Source organism: Atractosteus spatula, chromosome 4, assembly GCF_055471065.1.
Source record: "Atractosteus spatula isolate fAtrSpa1 chromosome 4, fAtrSpa1.hap1, whole genome shotgun sequence".
Taxonomy (NCBI): domain Eukaryota; kingdom Metazoa; phylum Chordata; class Actinopteri; order Semionotiformes; family Lepisosteidae; genus Atractosteus; species Atractosteus spatula.
The window spans coordinates 60,323,806-60,351,239 of record NC_142709.1 but is presented as its reverse complement, the minus strand read 5'-3'; the positions used below and the strand labels follow the sequence as shown (position 1 = coordinate 60,351,239).

The 27,434-nt window shown below is 41.2% G+C and overlaps 2 protein-coding genes across 3 annotated transcripts; one reads left to right on the top strand and one right to left on the bottom strand.

Annotated features, from left to right (window-relative positions):
* The first annotated feature begins 357 nt into the window (after positions 1 to 357).
* On the top strand, positions 358 to 13,300 carry sec62 (SEC62 homolog, preprotein translocation factor). Its single transcript, XM_088912958.1, has 8 exons — positions 358 to 421; positions 3,487 to 3,595; positions 4,494 to 4,599; positions 5,581 to 5,782; positions 6,180 to 6,275; positions 6,998 to 7,058; positions 8,048 to 8,167; positions 9,132 to 13,300. Exons 1-8 carry the CDS (start codon positions 386 to 388, stop codon positions 9,635 to 9,637), a joined length of 1,236 nt encoding a protein of 411 aa, XP_088769084.1. The 5' UTR covers positions 358 to 385; the 3' UTR covers positions 9,638 to 13,300.
* A 487-nt stretch (positions 13,301 to 13,787) lies between these two features.
* nadkb (NAD kinase b) lies at positions 13,788 to 27,260 on the bottom strand. Of its 2 annotated transcripts, XM_088914791.1 has the most exons (12): positions 27,171 to 27,260; positions 24,960 to 25,302; positions 23,791 to 23,874; positions 22,082 to 22,211; positions 21,410 to 21,518; positions 19,344 to 19,429; positions 18,733 to 18,835; positions 17,022 to 17,182; positions 16,459 to 16,558; positions 15,677 to 15,834; positions 15,335 to 15,417; positions 13,788 to 15,218 (listed from the first exon to the last, which is right to left on the bottom strand). In XM_088914791.1, the coding sequence occupies exons 2-12, from the start codon at positions 25,253 to 25,255 to the stop codon at positions 15,059 to 15,061; spliced, it is 1,470 nt and encodes a 489-aa protein (XP_088770917.1). In that variant the 5' UTR covers positions 25,256 to 25,302; positions 27,171 to 27,260; the 3' UTR covers positions 13,788 to 15,058. The 2 variants fall into 2 exon arrangements, with proteins under 2 accessions (XP_088770917.1, XP_088770918.1); XM_088914792.1 differs by lacking the exon at positions 27,171 to 27,260 and having other exon boundaries at positions 24,960 to 25,364.
* Positions 27,261 to 27,434: the final 174 nt, after the last annotated feature.

Below are 27,434 nucleotides of genomic sequence, written 5' to 3'. Positions count from 1 at the left end.
GGTCGACTTGAACTAACAAAGCAAGGTATATTTATCTGAAGTATACCCTCTTCATAAGAGCATACATATTAAATAAGCACAAATAGAAAATATCCCTCTTGAGATATGTAGATTTGATCAACACTGCTGCTAATTGCAGAATTTCACAAGCACAACTAGAGATCAAAAGTTCCACCGAGCCTGCAAATGACTTCATGCTGATTTGACACACGGCAGGGCGGAAGATGAAATGTTCCGCTTTGTTAACGGGGACCCCTGCATGGGACCCCTCGACCCTTCTTTGGGAAAGCACCGCTGGGTGAAACAGGACCCTCTCCTCTCGCCTCTCGCCTATCGCGGGGCTTCGTTTCCTGTCCACGTCACACCGACACAGGGCTGGAGAAACATGGCGGAGCGCAGGAGGCACAAGAAGCGAATCCAGGTATAAAATATAAAAGACAATTGCATATATGGGCCTTGCGTGACACGGAAGGTCCAGGTGATGCCGAAAAATCACGAGTTCCTTTTGAGACGGGGAGCTAAACGTTTCTTTTATTAAAGAGGATGAGCTCGGAGGCGGGGACAGTTAAGGGGTTGTTATTTTGCAGGAAGTAGTTTAACAATTAGCTGCCGTTGACGAAAATGCTTGGTTTCTGTTTGAGCAGATGGACGGCTGTACTTTAAAATTTAACCGCCCTAGGCACGATTTCGACCATCTAAAAATATGTGACACGTCTGTGCTAAGATCTTTGTTGCTTATTTCATCTGCAAATAAGAGAAGTGGAGTGCTGGACTACCACTTTGCCGGCGACGAGCGACCAGATGTGTTGGCACTTTTTGGTTTGAAAAACAAATAATAGATGAGCTTGAAAATATTTATCTTAGGTGTCCACTTCCGTTTTGGCGTAAAAGGTGTAGTGTATAATATATTGGATTTGGATCTGAGATCTTTCCTTCCCCCCCCCCCCCTCTCCCGTTCAGTCTGAAAACAGAACAAGAAGAAAACAGTTTATTATGAGAACAGCAGTTGCAATGCAGAAACATCTGGCGGCCCGCGAGGATTTAGCGTCTGCAGCGCAGTAGTATCCTGAAAATGTATCTTACGGTAAATGCAGCTTGATAACACGTATGCAGTAATAAATGCAGCATACTGTTGACAATAAGCGTGACTACCACTCCAGCTACCACGGATTCCTGCAGTAAATTGTTAAAATGTCCAGAGGGATGAATTTCGCTAGGATTCCCTTTCCTGTTTCGGCACGTTTCTTAGTATCGATATTTGACAGCGTGCTCTTTCTTATTGTGTGTTCGAGCACATTAACGCGAGCTGAGGTCGATCAATCCAAGGAACGGTTTGGGTGATGAAAAGAGAGCCGAGATCTCTGTGATTAAAGCGTTAGGCAATTCGTGATGCTGCTGAATATTATTAGACGCCCAGTTTGTGTATGCAAGCTTTGTTTTCAGCTCAGGAACGTTACTTTAAATTGACATCTGCTGCCTTGCTCTCTTTTTTCCCCAATGGGAACCCTGTTGGTAGTGAAGGTGCCCCTGTAGATGCTAAGGGGCTGGATGTGCTTTGATTAGATCAGTGGTTCCCAAGTCCTGCTCCTGGGGGACCCCTGGGTCTGGAGGTTTTTGTTCTGGCTGAGCTCTAAATCACCAGAACTAATAGATCTGTAATTGATCTGCTTGCTTGTTTAGACTCTTGCTTGACTTGTTTCAGCATGCTTTCCCGAGTTTCATAAATTCCATGCTTCAGGCTTGCCGTTTCCAGCTGTGGCATTCAGATCTGTAAGCAGCATCTCCACAGCTTACTTACCCTGCATCCTGACCAAACAGTTCTTAATAGGCGATCACTTTGTGATGAACTGACAGTGGACCAAATGTATCCACAATGTGTTTGTTTTCTCTTCTGTGGAGGTCCATTTATTTGCATCTTAGGTAACACACTGGATTGAGAATAGTTCTGCAACTGAGAAATTGCCTCAGGGTTAATATTAATTCCATGTTTTGGTTTAAAAGTTTAAAACACATTTAATATATACCCCGGATTAAAAAAGTGATCATGTATGGTAATTATCTGGCCTGTTACATTGATTTTCATGCCCTGGTTAAACTATTACAGTCATTTAATGAGAAACCAAGTAAGTAGTTTTAGATTTCTTTGTATTTGATCAGTATAAGAAGGCTCTGCCCTATGGCTTTGATTCAAGGATTAAGGAGGATGTTTTGGTAAATGTGTGCAGGGCTGGAGAACTGCTGGGTGTGTGGTTTTGTTTGGGCTGCTTGAGTGAGTGAGATCCTGTACAGAGCAAAGGAGAGCTTGTGTCCCGAGAGCACTGGATGGGTCTCGTCATGCCTGAGCAGTTCTGTAAAAAGCTTCTTGAAGCGGTTTGCAACACTGTTGAACGTAAACATGGGTTGTATGTATGACAAATATTACCTAGCGCGTTTTGTATTAAGAAGTTGCTCAAGGGTGCAATCCGGGAATCTTACTGAAGTTCTCACCAGGATGTTTTCACTTAACTTTTTTTTTTCAGTCTTTTCCTTTGACAGGGTAAGTAAGGACAGTACAGGTTGAAGGACAGTCTGTGTGATGTGTGTTATTAGGTGTGCAGTTCTGGTACTGCAGTGTTGTTTTAGTTCTTAGGTGCTGTTCTGCATGTTCCTCCAGACAGCCAGTCTGAGACCAGCACACGCAGCACACACCACACCTGAAGAAGGCTCAAAAGCCGTTTTTATCTTCTTTACGCTTACTTGTCAACTTTGCTGTCTGAGAACATGCACTTGCATCGCGAACTTTCAATTTCACTTCCATTAATTGAAGGTGTTCCTCTGATTTGATCTGCTGGTAATGTACGACTTGTGAGCTGCTCGTTGCGTCGCACCCTGAGAGAGGTTCTTGCTGTGCTTGTTCTTTTCCCCCGATACACAGCAAATCATTCAGGCCCTGCACAGAGGCGTCCTTCTTTGATTCCTTTCCAGGGGTATTAGCACTCTACATTAACAGCTTTACAGGACGGAGGGAATCAATTATAACAGAAAGTGAGGATAAAAGAACTACAAAAAGAATTTTCAAATGTTTTTCAAAACACACTTTTGCTTACAGTTCTGCACACAAACATATTTAAGGTTTCTCACACCTGAAGAAGGCTCCACGGCCGAAACGTTGTGTTCTCTTTCTTCTTTTTTTCAGCATGGAATAAACCTATTACTTGTTCCTTTGCAGCCTACGCATGCTGACGCAGCTACCCACCTGAACTACTACCATATTTAAGGTTTGATAAATCCTAAGTAAGGGCATTGTTGTGACCTAATTCATTTTAATGGCTCAAATTCTGATGGGTTGTAGTGTAAAAGCATGTTATTTTGCTCCTTGGACAAAGGTTCCCTCGCCAGAGTGATAGAATGAATGGATGGTTTGCCCCAGTGGAAGTTGAAAATCTCCACAGGTTGAGCTTTTCGGAAAAGCTTTTTTTCTGACCAAAAGGCTTGTGTCTCCCGCAGGAGGTGGGTGAGCCGACCAAGGAGGAGAAGGCGGTGGCCAAGTATCTCCGGTTCAACTGCCCCACCAAATCCACTAACATGATGGGCCACAGAGTGGAGTACTTCACCGGTATGAGCTCTGCCTCCCCCTTCTTACTTCCAATCTGTGCCATAGTGTTCTGCTCCTGAAGTGGCCGTTTGACTCTTCATTCAGTTGTCTAATTTTTTGGAGGTCTATCCTTTGGCAGTGTGCATGCAGTATGCCTTCTCTGTGATTCCCAGCTCTAATTTCTCCTGGGAGTATTTGCAGGGCTGCCCAAATCAATACCTGACAACTGCCCCTCTGCTGGAGTTTCGAGGAGTGCAAACGAGCATTGCACAAAGCCGGCTTCACAGCGTTCAGCACCCGGTTGATTTACATCCTCACAGTATTTTCTCCCACTCCGCTGGAATATAGCACTATTGGAGGCTTTGAACAGACAGGGTGTCCAGAAACAGACTCGCGAGAAAAGGCGACAGATTTCAGTGGATCCGTGTTAGAAGATTCAGAGCTGCTAATGACATATCAAGAAAAGGCAGATGGTTACTCGTTGCATTTGAACTGTAACTTTAGATGTAAAAGCTGATGATGAATTTTTAGTCATATTTAGTTGTTACAGGAAGGTAATAAAATGCTAATTGAAAACTGCTGATAACAGAACTAATTATTCTAATCTTTTTTTCTTTAAGGAAATTGTAATTATTTAATAAATCTAGCGTTCCAGTGCAATTAAAATGTGTATGAACTTTGATTGAATGGGAATAAAAGTTAGTAGCAGAAAAGATGGTTATTTGGATTTCTGTACATTCGGCTGTGACGATAATGTAAGATTAATAAATGAGAAAATCCATCAAAACCTTTTGACAGCTAAATAAAATGGCTTTTCAGTCAGCTGTTTTGCAACTTTATCTATGCACGATTACTGAATGGAGATGCATAGACTTACAGTTTCTGTGTGTTCACCCCTTTCTTTTCTGTGGAATCCCAGCTTCCAAGGCAGTGGACTGTCTGTTGGATTCCAAATGGGCAAAAGCGAAGAAAGGAGAGGAGGCTTTGTTCACTACCAGAGAGTCTGTGGTTGATTACTGCAACAGGTAAAGGTGATACTAGATATTTTTTACATGGAAGAAGCAAAGTATTTTAAAATGGCCTTGATTCAAAAATAAAATAACATGGCTTATATATACTAACTTCAATATACTAACTGTCCAGTACAGACTAGCAAGGGTTATCGGTTTCCCTCAGTGTTTTGTCTCTGTGTCTGGAGCTGCTTCTGTGTAGGTTTGTTTCCTGGCCTTTCCTTACACAGATGCTGCATTGTTTTAGCGAGACATAGCACTGAGCCATGAGTCTGAATCAGTGTCTGTGCCGAGAGAGTATCAGTGTGGACAGATTGTGCTGAGTTTGTGCGTGGGGAGCAGGCTGTCTCCTCTGGTTTTTTTTATTTGTTTTTGAGAATTATTAACCTCATGGACTATACAGCCGGAGTAAACTGCTTGAAGACATCCTTCACAAATCTGCCTAACAGTGCTCCAAGAATTATGTTTTTTAAAGGAAGTAATATGAAAGCTAAGACTTTCTTCCTGGGGAAAATACACATTAGTGTAACTTTTTTATGAAAAATGTCCCCAGTAAATAGACTTACTGAGACTAAAAATCTGGTTTCCATGAATGCCGTGTTGAAAATACCAGGCTTGCATTTTTATTTTGGCTGTACTATGGTTCCAGCCCAGAGAATCTTATTTTAGTGGGCCAGATTCCAGTGAAGTACAAACTTCATTAACCATTCTAGTATCTAGTATTTTGTTATAATTCAAAAGCACTATGAGAAAAGCCCAGGACTCCAGATCAGCAGCATGTCTGGCTTTTTGTGGCCTGATTCTGTCCAAAACGTCCTAAAACTTTCATGTGTTTGAATTTAAGCTGTGTGCCGTTTATGTAGATTTTAAGTATAACGGTTGTATTCCTGCTTGTACTTGCGAGTCTTGTGTCTGTGCAGTGAAATTGTGTACTGGTGGGTTGATCGACCCCCAGCCTCTCAGCACAGACACCCAGCTCTGGTCCTCCTCTGTCAGGCTCCTGAAGAAGCAGTTTTTCCACCGGGCCCTGAAAGTGATGAAGAAGAAACCCGAAAAGGAGCTCAAAAAGGAAAAAGAGAAGGAAAAAGAAAAGGAAAAAACCAAGAGTGACAGTGGGAAGGAGGAGGAGAAAAAGAGCAAAAAGGAGAAAGAAAAGAAGAAAGAGACTGAGGCTGCAGACACGAAGAAGGAAAAAAGCGTAAGAATTTATTTTCAAAATAAATCCTGTGTGTCAAAGGAAAATACATTTGTCACAGCTTCCAAGTCACAGTATAATCACTATTTAGTGTTGTATAGAGTAATGATCCTTAACTCAACACTTAAAAAGCTTAAAGTGAAAAAAGGAAAAGCAGTGCTACATAGTTCTCTTCTTTGTTTGGGTGCTATCGAGAGACAATATTTCATTTGACTGTCTGCCGTTACTTATTTTTATAAAGCCTTTTTAAATTACTCTCAGCTGTTTTTTAATCACATTATATTCTACACTTCCGCTATAGTGTACATATTATATACTGTATAATTCTATTGTACATGGTACTATATATTGACTGTAATATTGTAGTAGACAAGAAGTCTGAACACATGAATCCCTTTAGGATGAAAGTCCAGGAACTCCAAAGAAGAAAAAAGAGACCAAGAAGAAATTCAAGCTGGAGCCACATGAGGACCAGCTGTTTCTAGACGGCAATGAGGTCTGTAGTGGGACATGATGGTATTGTTCAGGGACAAGCAGAGGTGTGTTGTACTTTTAATAGTCCAAAGTGAGGGAAGGCAGGGCAGAGCAGGCATTGGAAGTGAAGGGGCAGTTAAGGAGAAGGGCTGAAGAGATTCAATCTGAACAGTGAAATCCATGGAAATGTGCTGGACTTTTAAAGCATGTGATGTCACAGAACAGAATGTTCTTGTTTTATGCCTGTACCATTTCATAGTTAGAGCTACACTACATTCTACAGCATTATAGGATCAAACCTGATTCTTTTTACACCAGGGATTAACTGAGTGTCTCTAATGTTACTGTGTGACCTTTTGTGCCACATAATAACTGTTACTCTGTAAGTCAGTGTTCACCACCAGTAGATCTCAAAGATAGTACATATCAATGTGCTTGGATAGCCTGACGCACATAAGGAAGAGATCACAGGGCTTTCTTAAAGTGGTTGTGACTTACATATACTTTAAATGAATAGAGTACTAACTCTTGTGAGGTTTCTCTATAATTTGAAGTATAAAACAAAGCATAAAGCACATAGCTGACCAAATAATGGTGAATGTGAATGAAAAGGGCACATTATTTTTTCTAGGTGACTACAGCTTCATGCCACATCACATTTTTATAAATTAAGTTCATTAAGTCCAAATCCTTTTTAAATCTTTTTTTTTTCAGTGGATTACTCCTGAATTTTTCTCTCTATAGGTATATGTGTGGATTTATGACCCAGTTCATTTGAAAACATTTGCCATGGGACTGATATTAGGTGGGTATTGAACTTACCAATTGAGATGCTTAGTGATTAGTGAATGATGAATCAATTTGGGATGCTCAGGTCAATTTTAATGTTGCGTTCTATGATTAATGGGTCTGAGTTTCCCTGTGGTAAAACCGCCTACTCCATAATAAACTCTTTAAATGGGTTGTTTTCCTATAGGGAATATCAGTGCCCTTGTGTTGGAAATTAAAGGTGGAATTCTTGCTAATCCCTGTAAAATAATTAAATTTTCATTCAAGTACCTTTATCTGTTTTTTTTTGTTATATTTAATTAGGCAATAGTGGTTTATTTTAAAATGTTTAAAATGCTGAGCTGCCTGAGACCGGCTTTATTCCCTCTTTGATCAATGCAAAATCTTGTGCAGACGTCACCAGTATCTCCTCTCAGTAGAGCTTCAGAATGTAGAGGCACAGGAGCCCGGCAGGCGAATGAGTAATGAAGCTTTTCTTTGTTGAAAGGCAGGGCGCCCCAAAACCCATCCTTGGGATCCCTGTATCTGCAGGTATTCATTCTAGCCTAGCTGTGTTGCTTAATTAAACCCGAAATGGAATCATTTCGTTGCTTATGTGGAGACCTTCCTGCAGAGTTTCAGGACTCATTAAATATTCTGGCCTGGCGAGGTGGTGTGAAGAACAGCACTGCTGTGCCTCACGGCTCTTGGGTCCTGGGTTCGAGTCGTAACTGTGGGGTGTTTGCTTGTTCTCTCCATGTTCATGTGGTTTTCCTGCCATCTTCCAAAGACGTTGACTAGATGAATTGGTATTTCTAAGTGTCTCCTGTGTACAAACGAGTGCATGCCCCTCCATGAACTGATGTCCCGTTCAAGGCATGGTCCCACTTAGAACCGTATGCTTTCAGGACAGGCTACGGGGTGTCACACTGCAACCCCCGAGCTCTAGAATTAGGCAGCTCTGTTCTAAGATGTACATGGAAATGGCTTCTGATGGATCTGTCTTGTTTTTGTTCTCTGTGGTAGTGATTGCAGTCATCGCAGCCACCCTGTTCCCTCTCTGGCCAGCTGAAATGCGCGTTGGTGTTTACTATCTGAGTGTTGCAGCAGGATGCTTTGTTGCCAGTATACTCTTACTTGCAGTCGGTAAGCTGTCTCACCTTTTTTCTCCCTCTGTGTAGGCTTAATCTGTAGAAAGACATGGCGGTCCTGGAAGTAAGGAACTGAAACAGCAAGGAATATTTGTGAATTGCTCTTTTTTCTGCCTTATTAACTGTTTAGAAAAGGGATGAATTGATTATCCTGATACAATATATAAAGTGCACTGGTTTGCTCTCTACCTATAAGGTACATGGGGGAGCATACAGGAAGTGGATTAAAAAAATGATAGAAAGAGCTGAGAAAATGGAGAACACCAGCTCTGCAAGTGCCTCCACACCAGTGTGAATTGTTAATTAAGGAAACTACATCCAAGTATGCTAAGAATAATGTCGATGCGTCTGGTTGACTATAACTATGATTAGCAAGTCTGCAAGAGGAGACCTCTGTGACTTTGAAAGAGAGGTGATTGTTGTGGCACATTTCACAGGAGCTTCTGTGAGCAGCACCTGCTGACATTTCACACGAAACGGTGCCTTAAATGATTTGTGTGTGGAACTGTGATGGAAAGACATCATCGGTAAAGGGCAACTTGATGGCCCAATACCCTGATGAGAGACTTTACATTGGTGTTTCATTTCTTTCCCACTCCCTGTAGGTGGTTGCTCATCTTTGTTGCCCTCAAGTTCTCATAACTGTATCGGAGACATCCTGAATAGTAGCTATTCTTTAAAAATAAATTCCGGAAGTCGTGGGAATAGATGTTAGGCACTAAGCAGTACAGAAGGGTCTGTTTTCATCTCCTTGCAGCGCAGGAGTTTCCATCCTGTTGGAACTCAACCTATTTAGCAAGTGTGGGTTAGGTGTTGTTTTGATAAACATTCAGGCTGTGCTTTTAACGGAGTGAAGCTGCTGTTTGAAGCGAGCCAGCCTGAAGTCCTCCACATTAAGAACGTCATGTGCAGAGCCCTTGAACTGCGTGGTCATCCTGCTGTGCTTTCTGTCTTTGCAGCGCGGTGCATCCTGTTCCTGATCATCTGGGTGGTGACGGGCGGGCGCCACCACTTCTGGTTCTTGCCCAACCTGACGGCTGACGTCGGCTTCATCGACTCCTTCAGGCCCCTCTACACGCACGAGTACAAGGGGCCGCGCTCGGACTCCAAGAAGGCCGTGGGCGACAAAACGGAGGCGCCGGAGGCTGCGGCGGGGGTGGGGAAGGCCCAGAAATCGGACAGCGAGGAGAAGGAAGGCGAGGGCGACGAGGGGGACGGCAAGGCGGGGGTTGTTGGCACGGCGGCGGAAGGCTCGGGGGCTGAGCGGCAGTCGGACACGGACAGCGACCGGCGGGAGGACGAGGGATCGCAGCACAGCAACGGCAACGACTTCGAGATGATCACCAGGGAGGAGCTGGAGCAGCACACGGAGGAGGAGGAGGAGGAGGAGGAGGGTGAGTACGAGGAAGAAGAGGAGGAGGAGGAGGACGACGACGAAGCCAGGCCTTTACACACAAAAACCTAAAAAAAAAAAAAAAGGTGCTCTCCACTGGGACTGCGAATTCCAACTCGCAGAAGAGAGAAGCTTTCCTATGTTGGGTGATCTTCCAAATATATTGAAACACGTGGCAGTTTCGGCTGAAAATAAAAACACAAAAAAATAACGAAGATAAAAAAGCCTTATTGTGATATTGAATTCCTCCCACTGTCAGACCAGTCACACTATTTGAAGTTTGTGGTTCTCCCGGGGATAATGTTCTTTTTTTCCTTTAGTCCTGTTTCTCTGTTGTGCTGGTTTTGTGTTCTTTAAAACAGTACTTGTTTTAGGAAACTCGTGAACTTATAGCTGTGATACATCAGTATTCAGATGTCTTGGTTACTTTGTTCATTTAGCCCCCTCAGCTGGGCACATATGCAAACTTTTTCTTTGTGTTTTTCTTTGTGTAGCTGAGCAACTGTAATTGTACACTTATTTTAAAATGTGTCTTCTGTATCTAAAATTTAACCATTCCGAACACCAAAGCAATTGGTTGAATGATGCATAACAGTTGTAAGTGCATTTAGAAACCAACTAAATGCCTGTGTTTAAGTGATGTTTACATTCTGAGACCCTTTAAGAAGAAAGCGTTGTAGTTTCTCTCGTCTATTTTGAAATTATCACCAGAAGTGTGTTAAAATCCACAAAATCTTAGTTAACAGGACAAAAGTGGGTGAACTGAGCTGAGGGGGCTGTATGTAATGTAAGCATAACGTAGATCCACTTTTAAGCAAATTGGCAAATTGTAATTTCCGTGAGCATGCGAGACTTGTTCTTTACACAAAGTGACCTGGTAAGTCTATAACTGTTAAATAAAAAGCACGTGTAACAATGAGACAGATTTCTGATGTGAATCCCCTGCCCTCTTACCGGTATAGACCCAACTGTGCAAACTTCAGACGCCACTGCCTCATTGAAAAGATTAGCCATCCTACAACAGCCTGATGTACTCAACAGCCTGCAGAAGGCAGAGTCAGTCATGTATGAGTGCATGCTGCATCTCTCATCTGCTGATGTAGTCTGGCTACCTTCAGGAGTTTTAACAGTGGTGCTTAAATAGACAGTGACATTCCATGCAGTTTGGTGAGGCTTATCTGAAGAAACATTTTGGCCAAAGTGAAAAATGCATGAGTGAACTGTTCAGTGTTTCTGGGTGGTCTCCTTGTACCTGTGCCTTATGGTATGGATATTAAAATGGCCCAACTCTAAAAAAGCCTGGCTCATAGTGACTGTGAATGCAAAAGTCTTTCAAAAGTCAGATTGAAGTTATTTACAAAAAAAGTACGGAGACCTAGTTTCCATTTTATATGGCTGAAGAAGGGGCAGCAATGTCAATGTTTGTTGGTCACCAACATTGAAGATCTGAGTTTTTTGTACATAAGTACATTTAGTATTTCCATTGCCAATAGATAGGGAATGTCTGACGTTGGGTACAAACCTGTCTTAGTATAGTCTGGAATTTGGAAACTGTGTTTGGAAAATGTATTCTGTCCCATTTATACAGGTCACTCTATTGAGAAGTGTGGGTGTAGTTCTTAATCCAAAACAGTCTGGTCCCATGTGTTCAAACATCATTTACTTGAATAAAATGCCTCAATAAATCATTTGGTACTGATGAAGCTCTTTGCAAGAAAGTAGTTTTTTTTTATCTTGCTGGAGGGTAGGGTGATCATATTCCAGTTCAACCAGTCAGTAAAGAGCATAGTAAGCTTGACTTATTTACATGTTGAAAATTGGTTCTGCATGGAACAATGTTCTGAATTAAAAAGCAGGATAGTGCCAAACACCAAATGTTATTAAGAATGTGTACTGACTTTAATTAAACGTAAATCAAAATCATTTGATGTACCTTCCGATGCACATTGCTGTCCGCTAAAACAAACATGAAATTTATAATTAACTAGAATAATCCAAACCAGTCTCTGAGAGATCACATACCAGAGCAGATATTTCATTGGACATTTGAAATATTTATTCTGCACATTTCCATTTCATTCTTGTTGCACATTTGGGTCTTCATGGCTTAAAAAATCCTCATGTTTTCTCTCCTGTACAGTACTTCAGAATTTGTGATTTAACAGTTTTAAATTGGTGACATTTTAAAAACATACCAACTAACCCCAAGCAACTGTGGATAACACTTCACAATACCAGTAGAAAGTTGCCAGTCTGGGAGGCAAAAACTCTAGGGCATCACTGAAAGTTTTATTTTGACAATATTTTGTTCAAAATATCCTTAATATCAATTGGGTGGAAAGTCAAAATGAGCCTGTTCTTCAAACTGCTGACAATTTATAATGATTTACCTGCTCATGTTGCAAATTAATACATTTTTTTTAATTGAGGATACTATTTGGAATATCAAAATATACCTTAAAATTAGTAGCATATTTAATACTGGGGTATTTTTAAATGGTATAAGGATTGCCTGTCTAGAATTTTATTGTATTCATTTTTTTGTAAATGGTTCTTCAAATGAGAGAAAAATAATCTAAAACAGACTAACTAACCACAAACTATTACTGCAGACTGTAATAGTGTTTAGGTTAGTTTATAATTGAAACAGCTGGTAATTTTGCAAATGCTGTTGATCTGTTAATGCATTGCTTCCAGAGCAGTTACCATAACTTCATCTTTTTATTACAGTTCAGTCATGGTCACATAGAACACAACAAAATGTGTTCAATTGTTCAGGTGGCATTTTAAGACCTGTTCCAACAATTTGAAAATATTGTTATATCAAGTTATATTCCTTCGTTTCCTTGTTTACATCATCCATGGTTTGGTTATTTTGCCCACTCTTTATAACTGCCCTTCTGTTCAGACATGCCAGTCAGTGAAGGTGCACGGTCTGAAACAATTCCAGTACTTTTCTGTCATCATGTAACACTGCTGTGTGCCTCTGCGGTCTTCACTTGGGCAATGTGTTAATTGTAAAGACAACGTCTCCACTAAGGATATTATCCGCCTTTATTTAAAAAAAACAACATGTACTTTCATGCTGAGAAAGAAATGTTTGTCCATGCATCAGTACTTTTTGTGGCTGCTGCTCTAGAAGTACAAAAAAGTTGATTGATTACTTTGCCCGCAAACCGGATATTTGGATGCTTCTCGGCTAGACATGTGAAAAGTATAATGTACTGTTTCCAGCATAAGCCTATTGTACTTCAGTATATAAAAAAAATCCCTTTTCAAGGGTGTAATTTAAAAGCGGACCATACAGTTTGTAGTTACAGTAGCACAGAAAGTAGCATTAGTTTTCCATATATTGCTTCTTTTTCTTACCAGACACATGCAATTTTTGTGTTTCTGTTGTTTCCATTTTGTCTTTCTAAAGGAAAGATTTGCCAGTGTGCCAGTAGCTGTACTGTAGATATTGGCAGAAATACATTTTAAAATCTCAAATTGTATTTGAGTGTTGCACAGTATCAGTATGTTGTATATTGTAGTATATATGCTGCTTCACACATTTCAGAAAGAAGGACTATCCTTTTATCGTTTGCGGTTTTAACTTCTTTAACCACTTAGTTGTTCATATTTGGATTGATATAATTTAAAGGATTGTCTTTGCAGTTACTGGAATATAATTTAAATAATTAATGTCTATCTGAAAGTATATCTTATCCTTTTATTGCAATAAAAATATAGAAAGCAATGCTGGTGTTTTTCTTTATAAAATTAAAATAGATACAAATAATGGTCTTCAGTGCACTATATAGCATTCTTGTAAACCAAAGAATTCTTGCATTTGTTTTGTGCAGGTCCTGCTCTTGCAGGTAAATAGGAAAAACACTTGAACTATTTACTGCAAATATTAATTTGTGTTGAGGATGATCCCTTTAAATATGATCAAATGTACAATATAGTCCTGGGACTATGTAACATTAATGGGAATGCTAACTAGATAATTCTTTAAATATTATCTTTGAGTGTGCTACCTTTAGCTGTAGTATTTCAAAAATAATTTTACCTAATAGGGTGATATATTCGTTTTTAATGTAATTTTAATGTATTCAGCACATTTTCATAGGTGAGCACCCTCTCAAATCATGACATGAGTAAAGCTTAGAAATATAATATTGAACTTGACTGGAAGCTTTAAATTCACAAGGATAAAAAAAATCAGAAAGGCAAGAATAAAGCAAGCATTTTTAATGTTTGGCTGATATACAGTAAAGTAAATCCAATAATTTATATATATATACACACAATAGTAAACATTAATTTTATGAATAGTCATTAATAGTTAAACAGCAATTAATAACAGGCAGCAATGTAACCACTCTCATCAGATGGTGGAAGCTGCACAAGGTTCAGCCTGGGCTGTATGAGACCTTCAATGATTCTGCCAGTGGTGCTGGTGTACTCCAGCAGATGGTACTCTGCCCTCTGGATGAAAATTTCCATACAATACCCTCAATAAAATGACCAGAGGACACTGTACTGTAGACATTCTTCAGATGCGATGCGGAGCTGAGATACTATTGGTCATTATATAGCCCATGGTAGAGATGTTAACCCCCAGTGTTCTGTGCTTGTATACACGGGCCATCCTAAAATAGCCTACTCTTCGTTCTTCGTTCAAGTGGTGAAACAATTTCTCACTTCTCTGCCTGATCTGCTGTGGGTGGACAAAGAGGGTCCCCTTTGTGCTTCGGGAACCTTTGGGATAAAAAATTCCAAGTGTGAATTTAGCTAAATATAATTAAATTATGTCACTGTTGTACCGGCTTTAACACTGATAGATTTTTTCTTGAATGGAGTAAAGATTCTTTTTAGCATACATAGTTTAATTAATTATATTATGATTGAATGTGCTTCAAAAGTCCTTTAATATTGTATGTAACACATTATGTCTAAATTCCCTCGTTGAAGTACTGAAACCATCACTTGTGTCTCCTTCGTTATCCTGAATCTGGTTTAAGTAGATGGAATGTTTGGTAGATCACTCAAAACTCCAGCATTGTCTTGAAGCATTATAGTTATTTGTCCATTTCTGTAGCTGCTGGTTCTTGTATTTATAAATGCGTTGCTGTGAAGAGAGCCTTTTTAAAAAATGACTTTTTTTTTTGGCTCTTCACAGTACAGTACGCCTCACTATGGAGAAACATGGAAAACGCAATGTTGGCATCGGTGAATTCCGCATTTCTTCTTGAAGGTTCAGGGTGTGACTGGTGCTTTCTTTCCTTTCCCACTGGAATGGATCTGTTTTGGTTTCGGTAAACACAAGGCTCTCTGAAAGCAGGAGCAGCAATAATAATACTGTGTAAATTCTGCACACTTGGCTACATCTTGCAAGCAGCATATTGGGAAACATCATAAGATGGTAAATGACTTTTGACCTACAGTATAGCGACAAACACCCCATCGATATGGGGCAGACAAAGACGCCCATATCCTCGTACTGTGTCAGTTCTCTGTGTCGGAGGAGTCGGTGACGTCTGTAAGCCTGGTCTGTTTCTTGCGGATGTTCCAGTGCAGGCACTCAGCGAGGCTCTCGAACCAGTCGTACACCAGGTCGTGGCAACAAATGCAAGGGACTGGGTAGCAGGACGTAGTTATTTTAATGCTATAAATACAAAACCAAGTTGGGAATTAAAGAGCTATTCATCCCTTTTCACGGTAAATGAGTTCTAAACTAATGGAAATAACACGTGTAATTTTGTCCGCTGAGAGACACTGTACCTGTCACCGTGCTGGATCTCCTGCCTCTTTCTGCCGTCAAAAGAAACCCAGGCTGTGTTTCGGGCATCGGGGGACAGCATTATCTGAAGAGAAGAAAACAATGACTGTGTTATGGACCAACACATTAACTGACCATGAAATTCCTCTGCTACAGCAGATGGAACAACTCTTCCAGGTAATGCTGAACCCTAGCCTGTGAAATGGATTCATCTGATGACAAGAAAGAGACACCAGGGGGGTTCAAACTGGTTTAATTTACTCTGCATGCACGCCAGGAAGGTGGCTTCTTTTTTTGTGACGGACGAAGAGACGTTTCGATTAACGGAGCTGACCGTCGCTCACCATGAGCTCCACGCCGGCGGGCACCACGATGGGCCGGAAGGAGAGGGAGTGCGGGCAGATGGGTGTGACCATGATGGCCGGCACGTTGGGATGGATCATGGAAGCGCCGGCGGCCGCGGCGTACGCCGTGCTACCCGTGGGGGTGGACACAATGACACCTGCACAACAGGGGCACAGAAAAGGCCGTATTGAAAGAATTCCTCATCCACTGTCAGCACAGTCTTCATCCCTAGAGAGCTGTGGTGAGCACAAGACACAGGGAGCAAGACAGGACTACATTCCAGATGGGACATTAGTCATACACACCCATACGTTCATATCCACACACACACATTCACATACTGTACACACATGCATTCATACCCACATACATACTCACACACACCAATCCCATACTCTCACACAACACATTCACAATCACACACACATACAATCACAAACACATGCATCCTACCCATACTCATTCATAACCACATACACAAACGTTCATACACTCACATACACTACATTCATACCCACATACATACACTCACACACACTAATCCCACACATACACACACATTCATACCCACCAACATACACTCACACACATTAATCCCACACACAACACATTCACAATCACACACACATACAATCACAAACACATGCATCCTACCCATACTCATTCATACCCACATACACAAACATTCATACACTCACATACAGTAAATCATCCCTTTTAAATTTTAACAAACAGCATAAGAAAATAAACTGAAAGTTCTCCACTCTCAGTAGAAACTCACCATCCCCCTGGACTGATGTGATTAACCTGCCATCCAGATATAGATCCACATTGGACAGGTATGAAGAAGGGCCTCTGTCTACAACCACCTCATTCAGCACCTTAGCAAAGCAGAAACACTGTTATAAGTGGTACAACAACACAGTAGTAAGATTCTGTAGAACACTACAGAATACAGGTCACAGCATAATTAAATCTGAATGTGTAATGAAGGTCAAAATGGTCTGTCTGCATTTATAATGGACCAGAGGGAAAACTATTTGAATCTTGGGCATTTCCCTGTTTCATGTGGAAACTGCTTATGACATTTACTGTGGTTTCTGAGCTGGGCTAATGTTTTAGGAAATGTCAGCAGAAAAAAGATCCTCATGTGATCAGGTGAACTGCTGAGTCAGAAGAACACTAAAGCAGAGCTCTCGATTTAGGAGAATTATTAAAGATACAAAATTAAAAAAATAACCTGTTTTTTTACAAAAGAAGATCCTTTATGGAGAAGAATCCTACGCACTGTAGGTCCTCTGCCTAAGTCCAGCTGGGTGGGACCTCTCCCAAGTGCTTCTTCACCTGTAACTGTAGAGTGATTTTCCCAGCCTCACTGTCCATGTGGCTCTGAGGAACCAGCCCGTTCTCCTCCACTCTGTAACACGGTCCCGTCTGCTGCACGCGAGCTATATCTTTCACCACCTTGACCTTTAATCGGCTGCGCAGGATTATAGCTGCATTTCCTACAGAATCGTCAGCACAAAAAGATCTACATTACTGTTTTTATCTTGGCTGTCAGGAAGAATGTGTTGCCTGAATGCACGTTGAAATAAATAGGTATATATAAATGACATCAGCTTTCAAAACTGCATACAGCCATGAAAAATTCAGAACACAAATTCTATTGATGAACTAGATCAGCAGGGATTTCCAGCTTGTGGAGGTCATAGGGGTCAACAAGGTAATATGGCTTTATATAATTGAGGACTGAGTTAATTTGCCGTTTTTAAGTCTAAGTAAGCTTCCAGTTAGCATTCATAAAACCTGCTGGACTTACAGACATTTTTTAAACTAAAGACTGGGTGAAGACAAAAGGCTAGGGTATGGTACAGCCCTCAAACATCAGTCATTCAGTCACCTATCAACTCATTAAACATGGGTCCTCACCAGCTGAGTCCCAAGATTATACAGCACTCCACCAATAAAAACGACAAGTTTAAAATTTTCACTAGGAGAGGACGAATAAAGATATGTATGACAGTCTAAAAACACTGAATTGTAAAATGAGTTATGATTCCTGTCATTGCACCTGTAGTAAATGGAATTTCAAAACTATTCCAGGTGCTTTATCTGTCATTCCCGAAACTGTCCAGCGGGTGGGAGTATGGAACACGCAACCACACATAACAGCTAACAACGCTGATTACGACAAAGGATGTGTGTAATGCTGTGATGCCTTTCATTTTAAAAACATTGTGAACCATCACTTCAAATCAACTCAAAATCAAATCAAAGTGTATTCATCAAATGCACAACAATACAGCTTGCAGCTGTATTTATATTATACCTGTATTTGTATTTGAATTATACTTTACAGTAAAAGTATAATTAGAAAGAATGACAAAAACAATGTGAGCTCATAAAAATGAGTAGTCTAATCTAGACAATCAGAGAAAGGAAAAACTAAAAAGATGTGTTTTATGATGGCTTGTAATAATGGTCAAAGCCTAATTGCACAGGAATGGTCTGATGCAATCAAACAGACTGTGGCTCTGGGGCTGAGGATCTGCACCTGTGGCTGGAAGGTTGCCGGTTCAAATCCCGCAGCCGGCAGAGGAATCCTACTCCGTTGGGCCCCTGAGCAAGGCCCTTAACCCCAACTGCTCCAGGGGCGCCGTACAATGGCTGACCCTGCGCTCTGACCCCAAGCTTCTCTGTCTGTCTGTCTGTGTCTCATGGAGAGCAAGCTGGGGTATGCGAAAAGACGAATTCCTAATGCAAGAAATTGTATAGGGCTAATAAAGTGATGTTATGTGTTATGTTATTTAGGGACACTGAATAATTCATGATCACTAGAACTCGTGGTGTGTTATATCGTGACTGCGTGTTGTATTAATACTCACACAGACAGTGGTAGGAAGCAGGATATGTCAGAATGCAGTTCTTTTACTTTCGTTATGAGCGCACTGACTGAAAACCTGCAATTCCTGCCCAGACCAGTTTAATTTGAATACTTATATCCAAAGATAAGAATTCCTGCTTCGCATCACAGCCCAGAACACCCCCACTGTACCTTCAAAAACCTTGGTGACTTCTGTTTTGTAAGACTCGAATTTGAAGGGTGTGAGGAAGCCGAGAGATCCGAGATGGAAGGCCATGACTGGAGGAACACTGCCCTGTAGAGAGAGCCAGAAAAAACTGTCCTTCAGTGTGCGATTTCAACGGTTCTACTGGACAATTCTTAGTTTTGACCACAGAAATGTGTATTCCATCAGTTTGTAGTCACGAGCTGACATTCTGTGCCATTATTTAAAGCTGTTCCCTATTGTTTGTGGGAAGTGAAATTTCCCTCATGCAAACTGTGGAGGTGTTCCAATTTTGAAAAGGGCTAACCTGACATTATGATTAATTACGAAGACAGCATACTAAACATGTTCCAACATGGTTATTTACTTTAGCAGCCTGGATATAGAAATAACCATATAAGAAAAATGTTTTCTGTATACCACAGTTTTCATTAGTATGGGTGAAGAATTATTTCCTTTCTTTAACTAAGATGTACGCTTGTACTGAAAGACTGAGAATGTTTACAGTCATCCTTTTGAATAAACACACCTTAAAAAGCCAGGTGAGCATACTTACTACCTCTAATGAGATAACGAGGTGGCTGTGTGGCTGTTGTACCTGAAATAAAGAGGAGGCATACAGCAATGTTCCATCTCCACCAAGACAGATGATCAAGTCTATACAATCTGAAATGTCATCATAGCCTTTAAAAAAAAACAGAAAAAATAATATCAAACAGAACTCCATTAAATGCAAAAACACTCATTAAATGCATTGAAACATTTTTATATCACCACCAGTTTGGAGGAAAACAGTTTCCCCGTTCCTATCTATTCCCCGAGTGGCAACGCTGCCCTTTGATTGGAGAAGCTTCGATTGATTTGCTTTAATTGTGCATGGCACCTTGGCAAAATCATTATCAACGTTAGCATTGTGATGTGTTAGAAGATGAGCCCTCAACAATAATCCTACTGTATAATGTGTTGTCTAAATTAGGTATGAGTGTTTTACTGATTGATCTGCAGTCGAACCCCATATTTGCGTTATTGGTATTTTTTCCTTTTTTTGGCGTTACCGTATTTACGTTTTCCCGCCACGTACGCCATTTCCCCCCAGTTCCAAACAAAACAATGCCTCCTCAGGTGCCCGCCGTCCTCCATTACTGTTTCATTGTGTCGTGTGTATTTTTTTAATCGAATAATTTTTAAAAGCCTAACATGGAGAGGAAGAAAGAAAGGAAGACCGTTTCCCTCGAGGAAAAAGTATCTGTATTACGTGAGGTGGATCCTGACGTGGGACCGAGGGTTGAATTAGCGAATGGGCTGAATATCGCGATTTCTACATTAAACACTATTGTGAGGAATCGGCCGACTATAATGAATAACGTGGCGAAGTGTGGACCGATGGCTAAGAAGATTGAGTATGTAAAGTCAGCGAAGAAGAGAAGCAAAAGTTGGAACCTCCATTTGTTCAGACATTAAGTGCTGTGGAAACGTTAAAAAAATACCTGTTGCACAATAGTGGTGAAGACGATTGTATTTTCTTTCATTTATAAATGAAGCTTTTATTTTATATTACTTCTTAACCCTCTTACACGAAAGATGTGTAATGTTTAATGTTTTGTGATTGAATATTTGTCTATAGTATTACCTTTTCCCGCAATTTGCACTTTTTTGAGAACTTTGAAAAGTGTAAATAAGGGGTTCGGCTGTAATTCTCTCACTATAATACAGATATTTACACACCTACGGCCCTCCACTTAAAAGCAACTATACAGTATTAAACATAAAATAATTAAGGACCTGAGATGAGCCAATGAGATCAAACTTCTGAAAGCAGAATATTACCCCCAGTTATTTATGAGACCACATTTGCCTCTTCTTCACAGCCCAAAGCTGGTATTTCCGCATGGATAATTTACTGCCCTAGTGACCACTGCATCGTACAAACTCTGCTACACACAGAAGGCTTCTTTATGTGGCTCTGGCTGCTGCGCTGAGAGGAGAAAGCTTTGGGACTGGTGTGCAACGTTGCAGAGCTGAAGGCCTCCATGATACAGCACTGAGTACGGAGTTCATTATACAAGGATCTAATGTGTTTGGTATTGTTGTGTTTTCCGAGAATGCAAATTCGAAGTGGAAAATAGTGGCAGCTGCTCTTTATAGGAAGGGAAAGGAGGAAAAGGTTCTAATGCAGTATTTCTTTGTCTAAATCGGTTCTAAAATTGTCATAAACATTGTTATTACATCGTGATACACACAACATATAGAGAATATGGCATTTCTAAAGGTTGTGAGCTCTACGTACTGCATGAAAACTAACCATGGGACCAGGAGAGCACATTTCCCCAGGGTAAAATCAAGGTTTACCAGATTTTACACACTTGAACCAGACCACATGTCCTCTGGAGGAAGCTGGCAGCGTTAGTGCCCAATGGTGCGCACTGTCATCACCCATGCCATGTGTATCACAGGCCAGGTAATTTTACATGCACCCTGTATAAACTAATTCTTGTAAAAAACGTATCCAAATCCTGTAACTGCTTCATGTAAGCAGCATTTTCAAGAAGCGGCTGATTGAAATATATAGCACGTTTTTCTTAGCTAGTGTTAATTACTGATGACAGACCTTGATGTTAAAAAGGTTCAACAGTGTGGAACATGGTACAGCACTGGTTCTGTTACCTTCTCTGAAAGTGCACAGCTGGTTTTGGATAGTGCCGAAAGCCTCGTCCTTAGACAGAGCAGAGTCCTCCGTCACTTTCTTCTCCACATAAACCACCAGCTGCTTTTCCTGCAGGAGAAAGAGAGACATGCACGAGGGAATGAGGTGCTAACACTGGAAGAGAGGAGCTGTGAAGGCAAATCCCCTGAGGAATGACTGGCAAGGCTGTGAACTGATTGAATCAGTACGGCTAGGCTTCGCATGGCTCCTTTTCTATGCAGACAGTCAAACTCTCTATCCAGCCATCCATTTTCTAACCACTTCTTCCAATTCAGGATCGCAGGGGAGCCATAGACCTTGACAAGCAACAGGTACAAGGTAGGATGCACCCTGGACGGGACACACACACATCCAGAACTGAACCCAGGGCTCCAGCTCTGTGAGGCAGCAATGCTAACCAGAGTGCAACCGTGCTGTCCCAGACACTCTCTGTACAAGTCCAAATAGGATGTACGATGATTATTATCTCTAAAACATTGCATGTATAAATAAATCATATATAAATCAGTTATAAATTATCTATAATTTGATTATGAATTAAGCTATGCTGTGGAAGTTGTTTCCCAAGTTAATATGCCAGGAACACTGTGCGAGTTTCCTTTCAGTGCTCCAACCAGAGCGAGCCCCAGTACCTCAATCAGGAACCTGCAGAGCTGTTTAAAGGGCTCTCGCAAGCTGTCATCGCGGATCTTTTTCATGACAAGGATGTTGACGGGGGGCTTGTTCCAAGTCAGGCGCTGGCTGGCCGGATCCTGGATGTGCCTGGGATGGCAAAGATTGTCTGCAGGTCAGTATCCTCAACACCAGGTTAAAATGAAAATTTGCCCGTATTCATAGTCCTTTCAGGTGTTCGGGGATTTTGTTTGCTTCCCCCCATTGAATTAAAAACTCGTTCTGAAATTTAATGCCAGCTCTTCTAATTTATCTCTTATGCACGAGAGAGAACACTTGGTTGATTTCTTTCCAACTTACAGCAGATAAAGCTTTGCATTCAGGGGGAAAGTGGGTCCCCCTAACAATACCTGGTTGCAGGTTACGGGTTCACAGCTGTAATAGCACTGCCGAACGTATTTTTTTTTCTGATCGGGAGAATTTATTTTTTTACTGTAAGAAACATCTGCAACAGATTTGATCATGAGGCCAGAGGCCACTAGAAGAAAACTGAGCAAGCAAACAAAGCAGTTTCAGGGTCCAAATTCCAGTAAATTCGAACAAATTGGTTAGATTCCATAGCATGCTGTAAGCCTGCATGTATATCCATTTAAAATCTACATGCCTTTAATTGGAAAACTACAGAATATAAAATACATTACCCTTGTCCCATATCCTGCTGGACAGTTGGCATTGTTTAGTCACAGGACAGCTACAGTAAGCTGACACCTCTGTGGATATGTGGATTTGGGGCCGATATGAAGTTCTTTGGAAACATACACATGCCAGAACCTTTGGAATTCTCTGTACCTCATCCCAAAGCCCTTCAATGAGCCAATCAGATTCTCTGTGTTGTAACTTTTCTCTTATCTTTGATGACCGTACTGTACTGAAAGTACCGTACTGTATATAGTCAAGGTTAGGGCCCACGTTTCTTGTCCCAGGAATACACATGTATATTTTTGCTTTTATTTGGTTTATAAAATGTTGTTACATATTATTTTAAAATACACTACTTACATAGATATATACACACTTTCACATATTACTTTTTTTAAACATAAAAAACCCAAAAAGCTAGTATTAATTATCACACTCTTTCTTTCACTCAAGTCAGACATTGACACTTATTCATGTACAGGTACAGTAAATATTTGAGAAAATTATTTTTGTGCAGTTTTCTTGTGATATAATTGCTTGAGATTTCAGGAACTCTTCAGTTTATCTTGAAACAATGTTTAAAATTCCAATACGCAATCTTAAAATTTGAGCATATAAAAGAAAAAACTAGATGCAGCAATTCATTAACTAACACAAGCTTCCTTCCTAAATTTAAAAATTAAAACTGTTTATTTCTGCAATCTGTGGAAATTAAACAAAAACTAACTTCTCTGTGGTGTTTTGAAAGAGTCCCATTGTGAAACAGCTGTCTAACCTAGAGACAAAGAAGGATGTTCTGCACACAATCATTCTTCTTTCATATGGTTGCTGGTATAAAATGGTTGCATGGCTGCCACCCAGCACTTCAGAGATAGATGAAGTGGTGATATGGGTCCCTTCCTGTGTGTGAAGTACTTCAGGATCAATTTGAATGAAAAGTGCTATATAAAAGTGATGATTAAATAAAATTGTTTCAAATATTTTCATTCCGGAATCTGTGGTGTACGTTTTGAGTAGCAAATTGCCTTACATGACTGATGTGGGGTTGGGCAGGATACAGGCTTTGGGTCCGAAGTGAGTAGCTGGATATGGTCCATGAAGAAAGTGGCCCCTCCTGGAAGGAACAGGACAGAAAGGAATGTAGTCGGAGTATTACATCGCAACATCACTTCCGAAATCCAAAGCAAATCAATTTGCTTGAAACTCAAGATACACCACTAGAAAAAAAAACATATACCCTGTATATGCAAATAGATATAATACAAATGTGTCCTTGCACGAGCCGCTCCATATAATGAACAAGCACAGGTCAAGTTTAGTTTCCACACAGTTTACACAGGAGGAAAAACATGCATCTCTTTAACAGTTCATCATGTGCCGATCACTCGCCAGTCACATTACCAATTGACTCCTGTGTAGGTATGGTGTGAGACATACAGTACAGTTCCGCAGAAACAAAAACGGGAAACCAGCACTGAACACATTTTGGACTACTGTTGAATCTTGGTAAAAATGGGACTATTATCCCTCCCTGCTGTCCTACGGTAATTATCTTTACTGCAGTAAACTCAGAAAACACTTCCAATTTTCCAAGGGGAGTGAATATGACAAGTATGCAAAACTATATACACTTAACATGATGCCGTCATCTTATAGAAATAAAAAGATGTCACACAGAATGAGCACTATGCTCAGATACTAAATCAACAGGGGAAACCAAGTGATAAAAATGGGCCAAAAAGCCTTCTCTCATTGTAATCTTTCATATGTTCTTATGTTTAGGTTATATATGAATGTATTTTTCCCTGTGAGGGACTGGCTTCCCGTCCAGGGTGTACCCTGCCTTAAGCCTACTGCTTGCTGGGAGAGGCTCTGGCTCCCACACAACCCTAAACTGGCTGAAGTGGTTAGAAAATGGATGAATGGATGGACACATTTATTTACTATCTGAAGACTTGCACAATATGTATATATTTTGTGATTAGTATAAAAAAGGCATCCATGACAACATTATACAGTATGTTTAAAAAAAAAGTCATGGCTTTGTTTTCTATCCTTAAAGTCCTCTTCTGTTGCTGTTAACTAGAACTGACCTTTTCCTTCTGAAAAAAAACAAAACTGCTCAGGTTGCAGAGATTCTGCCCAGGCTGTAAAACAGGATGGCAGTGCTGTTTCGAGCGCCAAACGAGAATGAAGTACCTGCACCTCTCCCATCTCTTTGGAGACGAGCCAGCGGCCTCCTCCTTGGGGGGCAGGGGCTCTGGGTTCTCCGGTTGCCCCGGCAACGGCTGCCTCTCCCTCCTCCTGAGCAGGTGCTCCTGCTCCTCCTGTCGCCGCGGCGGCCTCTTCGGGTCCCGCCGTCTCCTGGGAGACTTGCCTTGCCTCTCCCGCCGGCGGCGGGGTCCGCTGGGCTCCGCCCGGGCCGGGGCGGCCTCCTCTCTCCCGGGGCTGGGGCGGGGAGCCCGCTGGTGATCCCTCTCCTCGGGCGCTTCCATTCTGCAGGAGGGTCGGGAACGCGGGGAGCGAGCCTTCAGGTACGGCGCTGAAATACCACCAGCAACACCACCAATTACGTAATAATCAAAAATGGACAAATGGAGACGAGGGTTACACAATAACTAACTTTATGCACAGCTAGCTCTCTTACATTGGGATGTTTTGCCTACAGACAAGTCTTTCCTACCGTTAATCAGCTAGATCCTTTTTCAGTCCCAACTAGGACTCTCATGCTTAGATGAGGATGTACCTTGTTTTCCAAGAAACAGGCCAAGCAGGTTTCTCACAGGCAACGTTGAAGAGACGTTTGAATATCGTTCTGATGGGCTGCAACATGGGCAGAACAGTCATCTATGAAACCAAGATTTTAGGAGCAGCATACGTGATGAGTGAAATCTGGGCTCTGGTTGCATAGTTGGGGTTGCTGGCTCCAGTCATAAGTTTTCCACCCAAGGGGATATTGTATTAGTACTGTTTTGGCAATGTTTCCCATAAATTATGTATTGTAGCAATAGTAATAAGTGTTTATAGAAAACAAGGGTTATTATATAAAGGTCAGAAAGTTCATGCATCTACTTTGGAAAAACAGCAACAACAACGTGGTAATATGTAACGTGCTCTTCTCCCTGTACTGGAGCTTGTTTTTATTATAAGTAAACAACCTTTACCAAGAATATTACTTTAGCATCAGCAAAAGTGTCCACAACACAAAAACTGTAATTAGTACATTTGGGACCAAAGAGATCTGCGGTCTTAATGAAGCTTTGTTGTCGGCGTTCTGTACTTTGAACGTCTTCTTTGTGCTATGCCGGCAGTCCTTCACAGTTAAATTAGTTTCCTTTATTTTTCAACAGTCTTGTTTTGTTTATTTCATGTGTCAACTTTTTCCTTTCCGATTAACGATAATATCAGTTTGCAGCGACCATCTTGTCGGCAAAGAAACGCAGTGAGAGAGCAAAATCTACCCGGGCACAGGAGAACCAATTACTAGTTAAGTAGCATCTGCTTCGTATTTACTCCTTATCCGAATGCCCGAGGGGCTATTTAACTTTCCTACGTTTTAAGAAGGTGTCCCCTTAATATGTTATTTATGTTGATTTCCCAAAACGTGCCGTTTCTGCCTGAACAGTGCTTCCAGCTCAATTCTACAGTACTGTAATATATTAATAAAATCAAATTATTTGTCAAATAATGTATTAGGAACGTTTTACAGAACGTTCAGATAAATACATTTTTAAAATCCGGTATAATATGAAAGTGCCGGCTAGTTCTTGTATCGTTTTGCAAGTAGGTGTTCTGCAAGCCGAGACTCCCGTAAGGAAATCGTCGTTGCAGGAGTCAGTTCGTGGTCATCCCCCTAAAATATCAGTCGTTTAAGCAGTTCAGCGGAAGACAATATGTGCAGGAAGGGCAATGAAAGAATTGCAACATGAGTGAAAATGAGAAACCGTTGTTGCCATCGATAAATCCCCAATCATGGTGTTTTCCTATACATCAGTTATGTTACCTTTTTGGAACATGTATTTCTAGTATAGAGCAGAAGCCCAGGCGGCTGAAATGGGCTTAGCTCGTAAATTCAAATGTAAACCTACCCATGTCTTGAAATACTAAGTACTATGATTAGCAGATAAAACGCCCTCGTTCTAACGTCAACGACAGAGCGACATCGAATTTCAGAACCGAAATTTAACCAAGGAAAAAAAAATCAAAGAAACTGCAATTCACTTCCACCCAGGAACACCAGCATGGGCTGCTTAATATTACAGACAGACATCGGATGAACCAGGGGAAGTTTAAAAACCGTCGTAATACGGCTGGGAGACGCGCTCCTGAAACGTCTGTCATGTTTAATACCGCATTATCAAAATTACCACAAAGAAAACGAAACGGCAGCGTCGCTACGCCGCCAAGTACCTTTAAAAATGACACACGCTGTTGTTTCCTTTTACCACCCCAGCGCGAAGAGCCATAGGGCCTCTCGGCAGGAACAGCCGGAGGGGAGGCAGGGTGGGCGGGGCGCACAACGGCGGCTGCTGATTGGCTGTCGGCATGAACGGCCGAGTCGCCAGTGGCTCAAACGCTTGACTGCAACAGAGCAGCCTGGAATTCCAATGGGCGGTTATGGGGGGGAGGGTAGGAGATGGGCGGTTGGGCACGACGAGTGAATGGCGTTCAAAC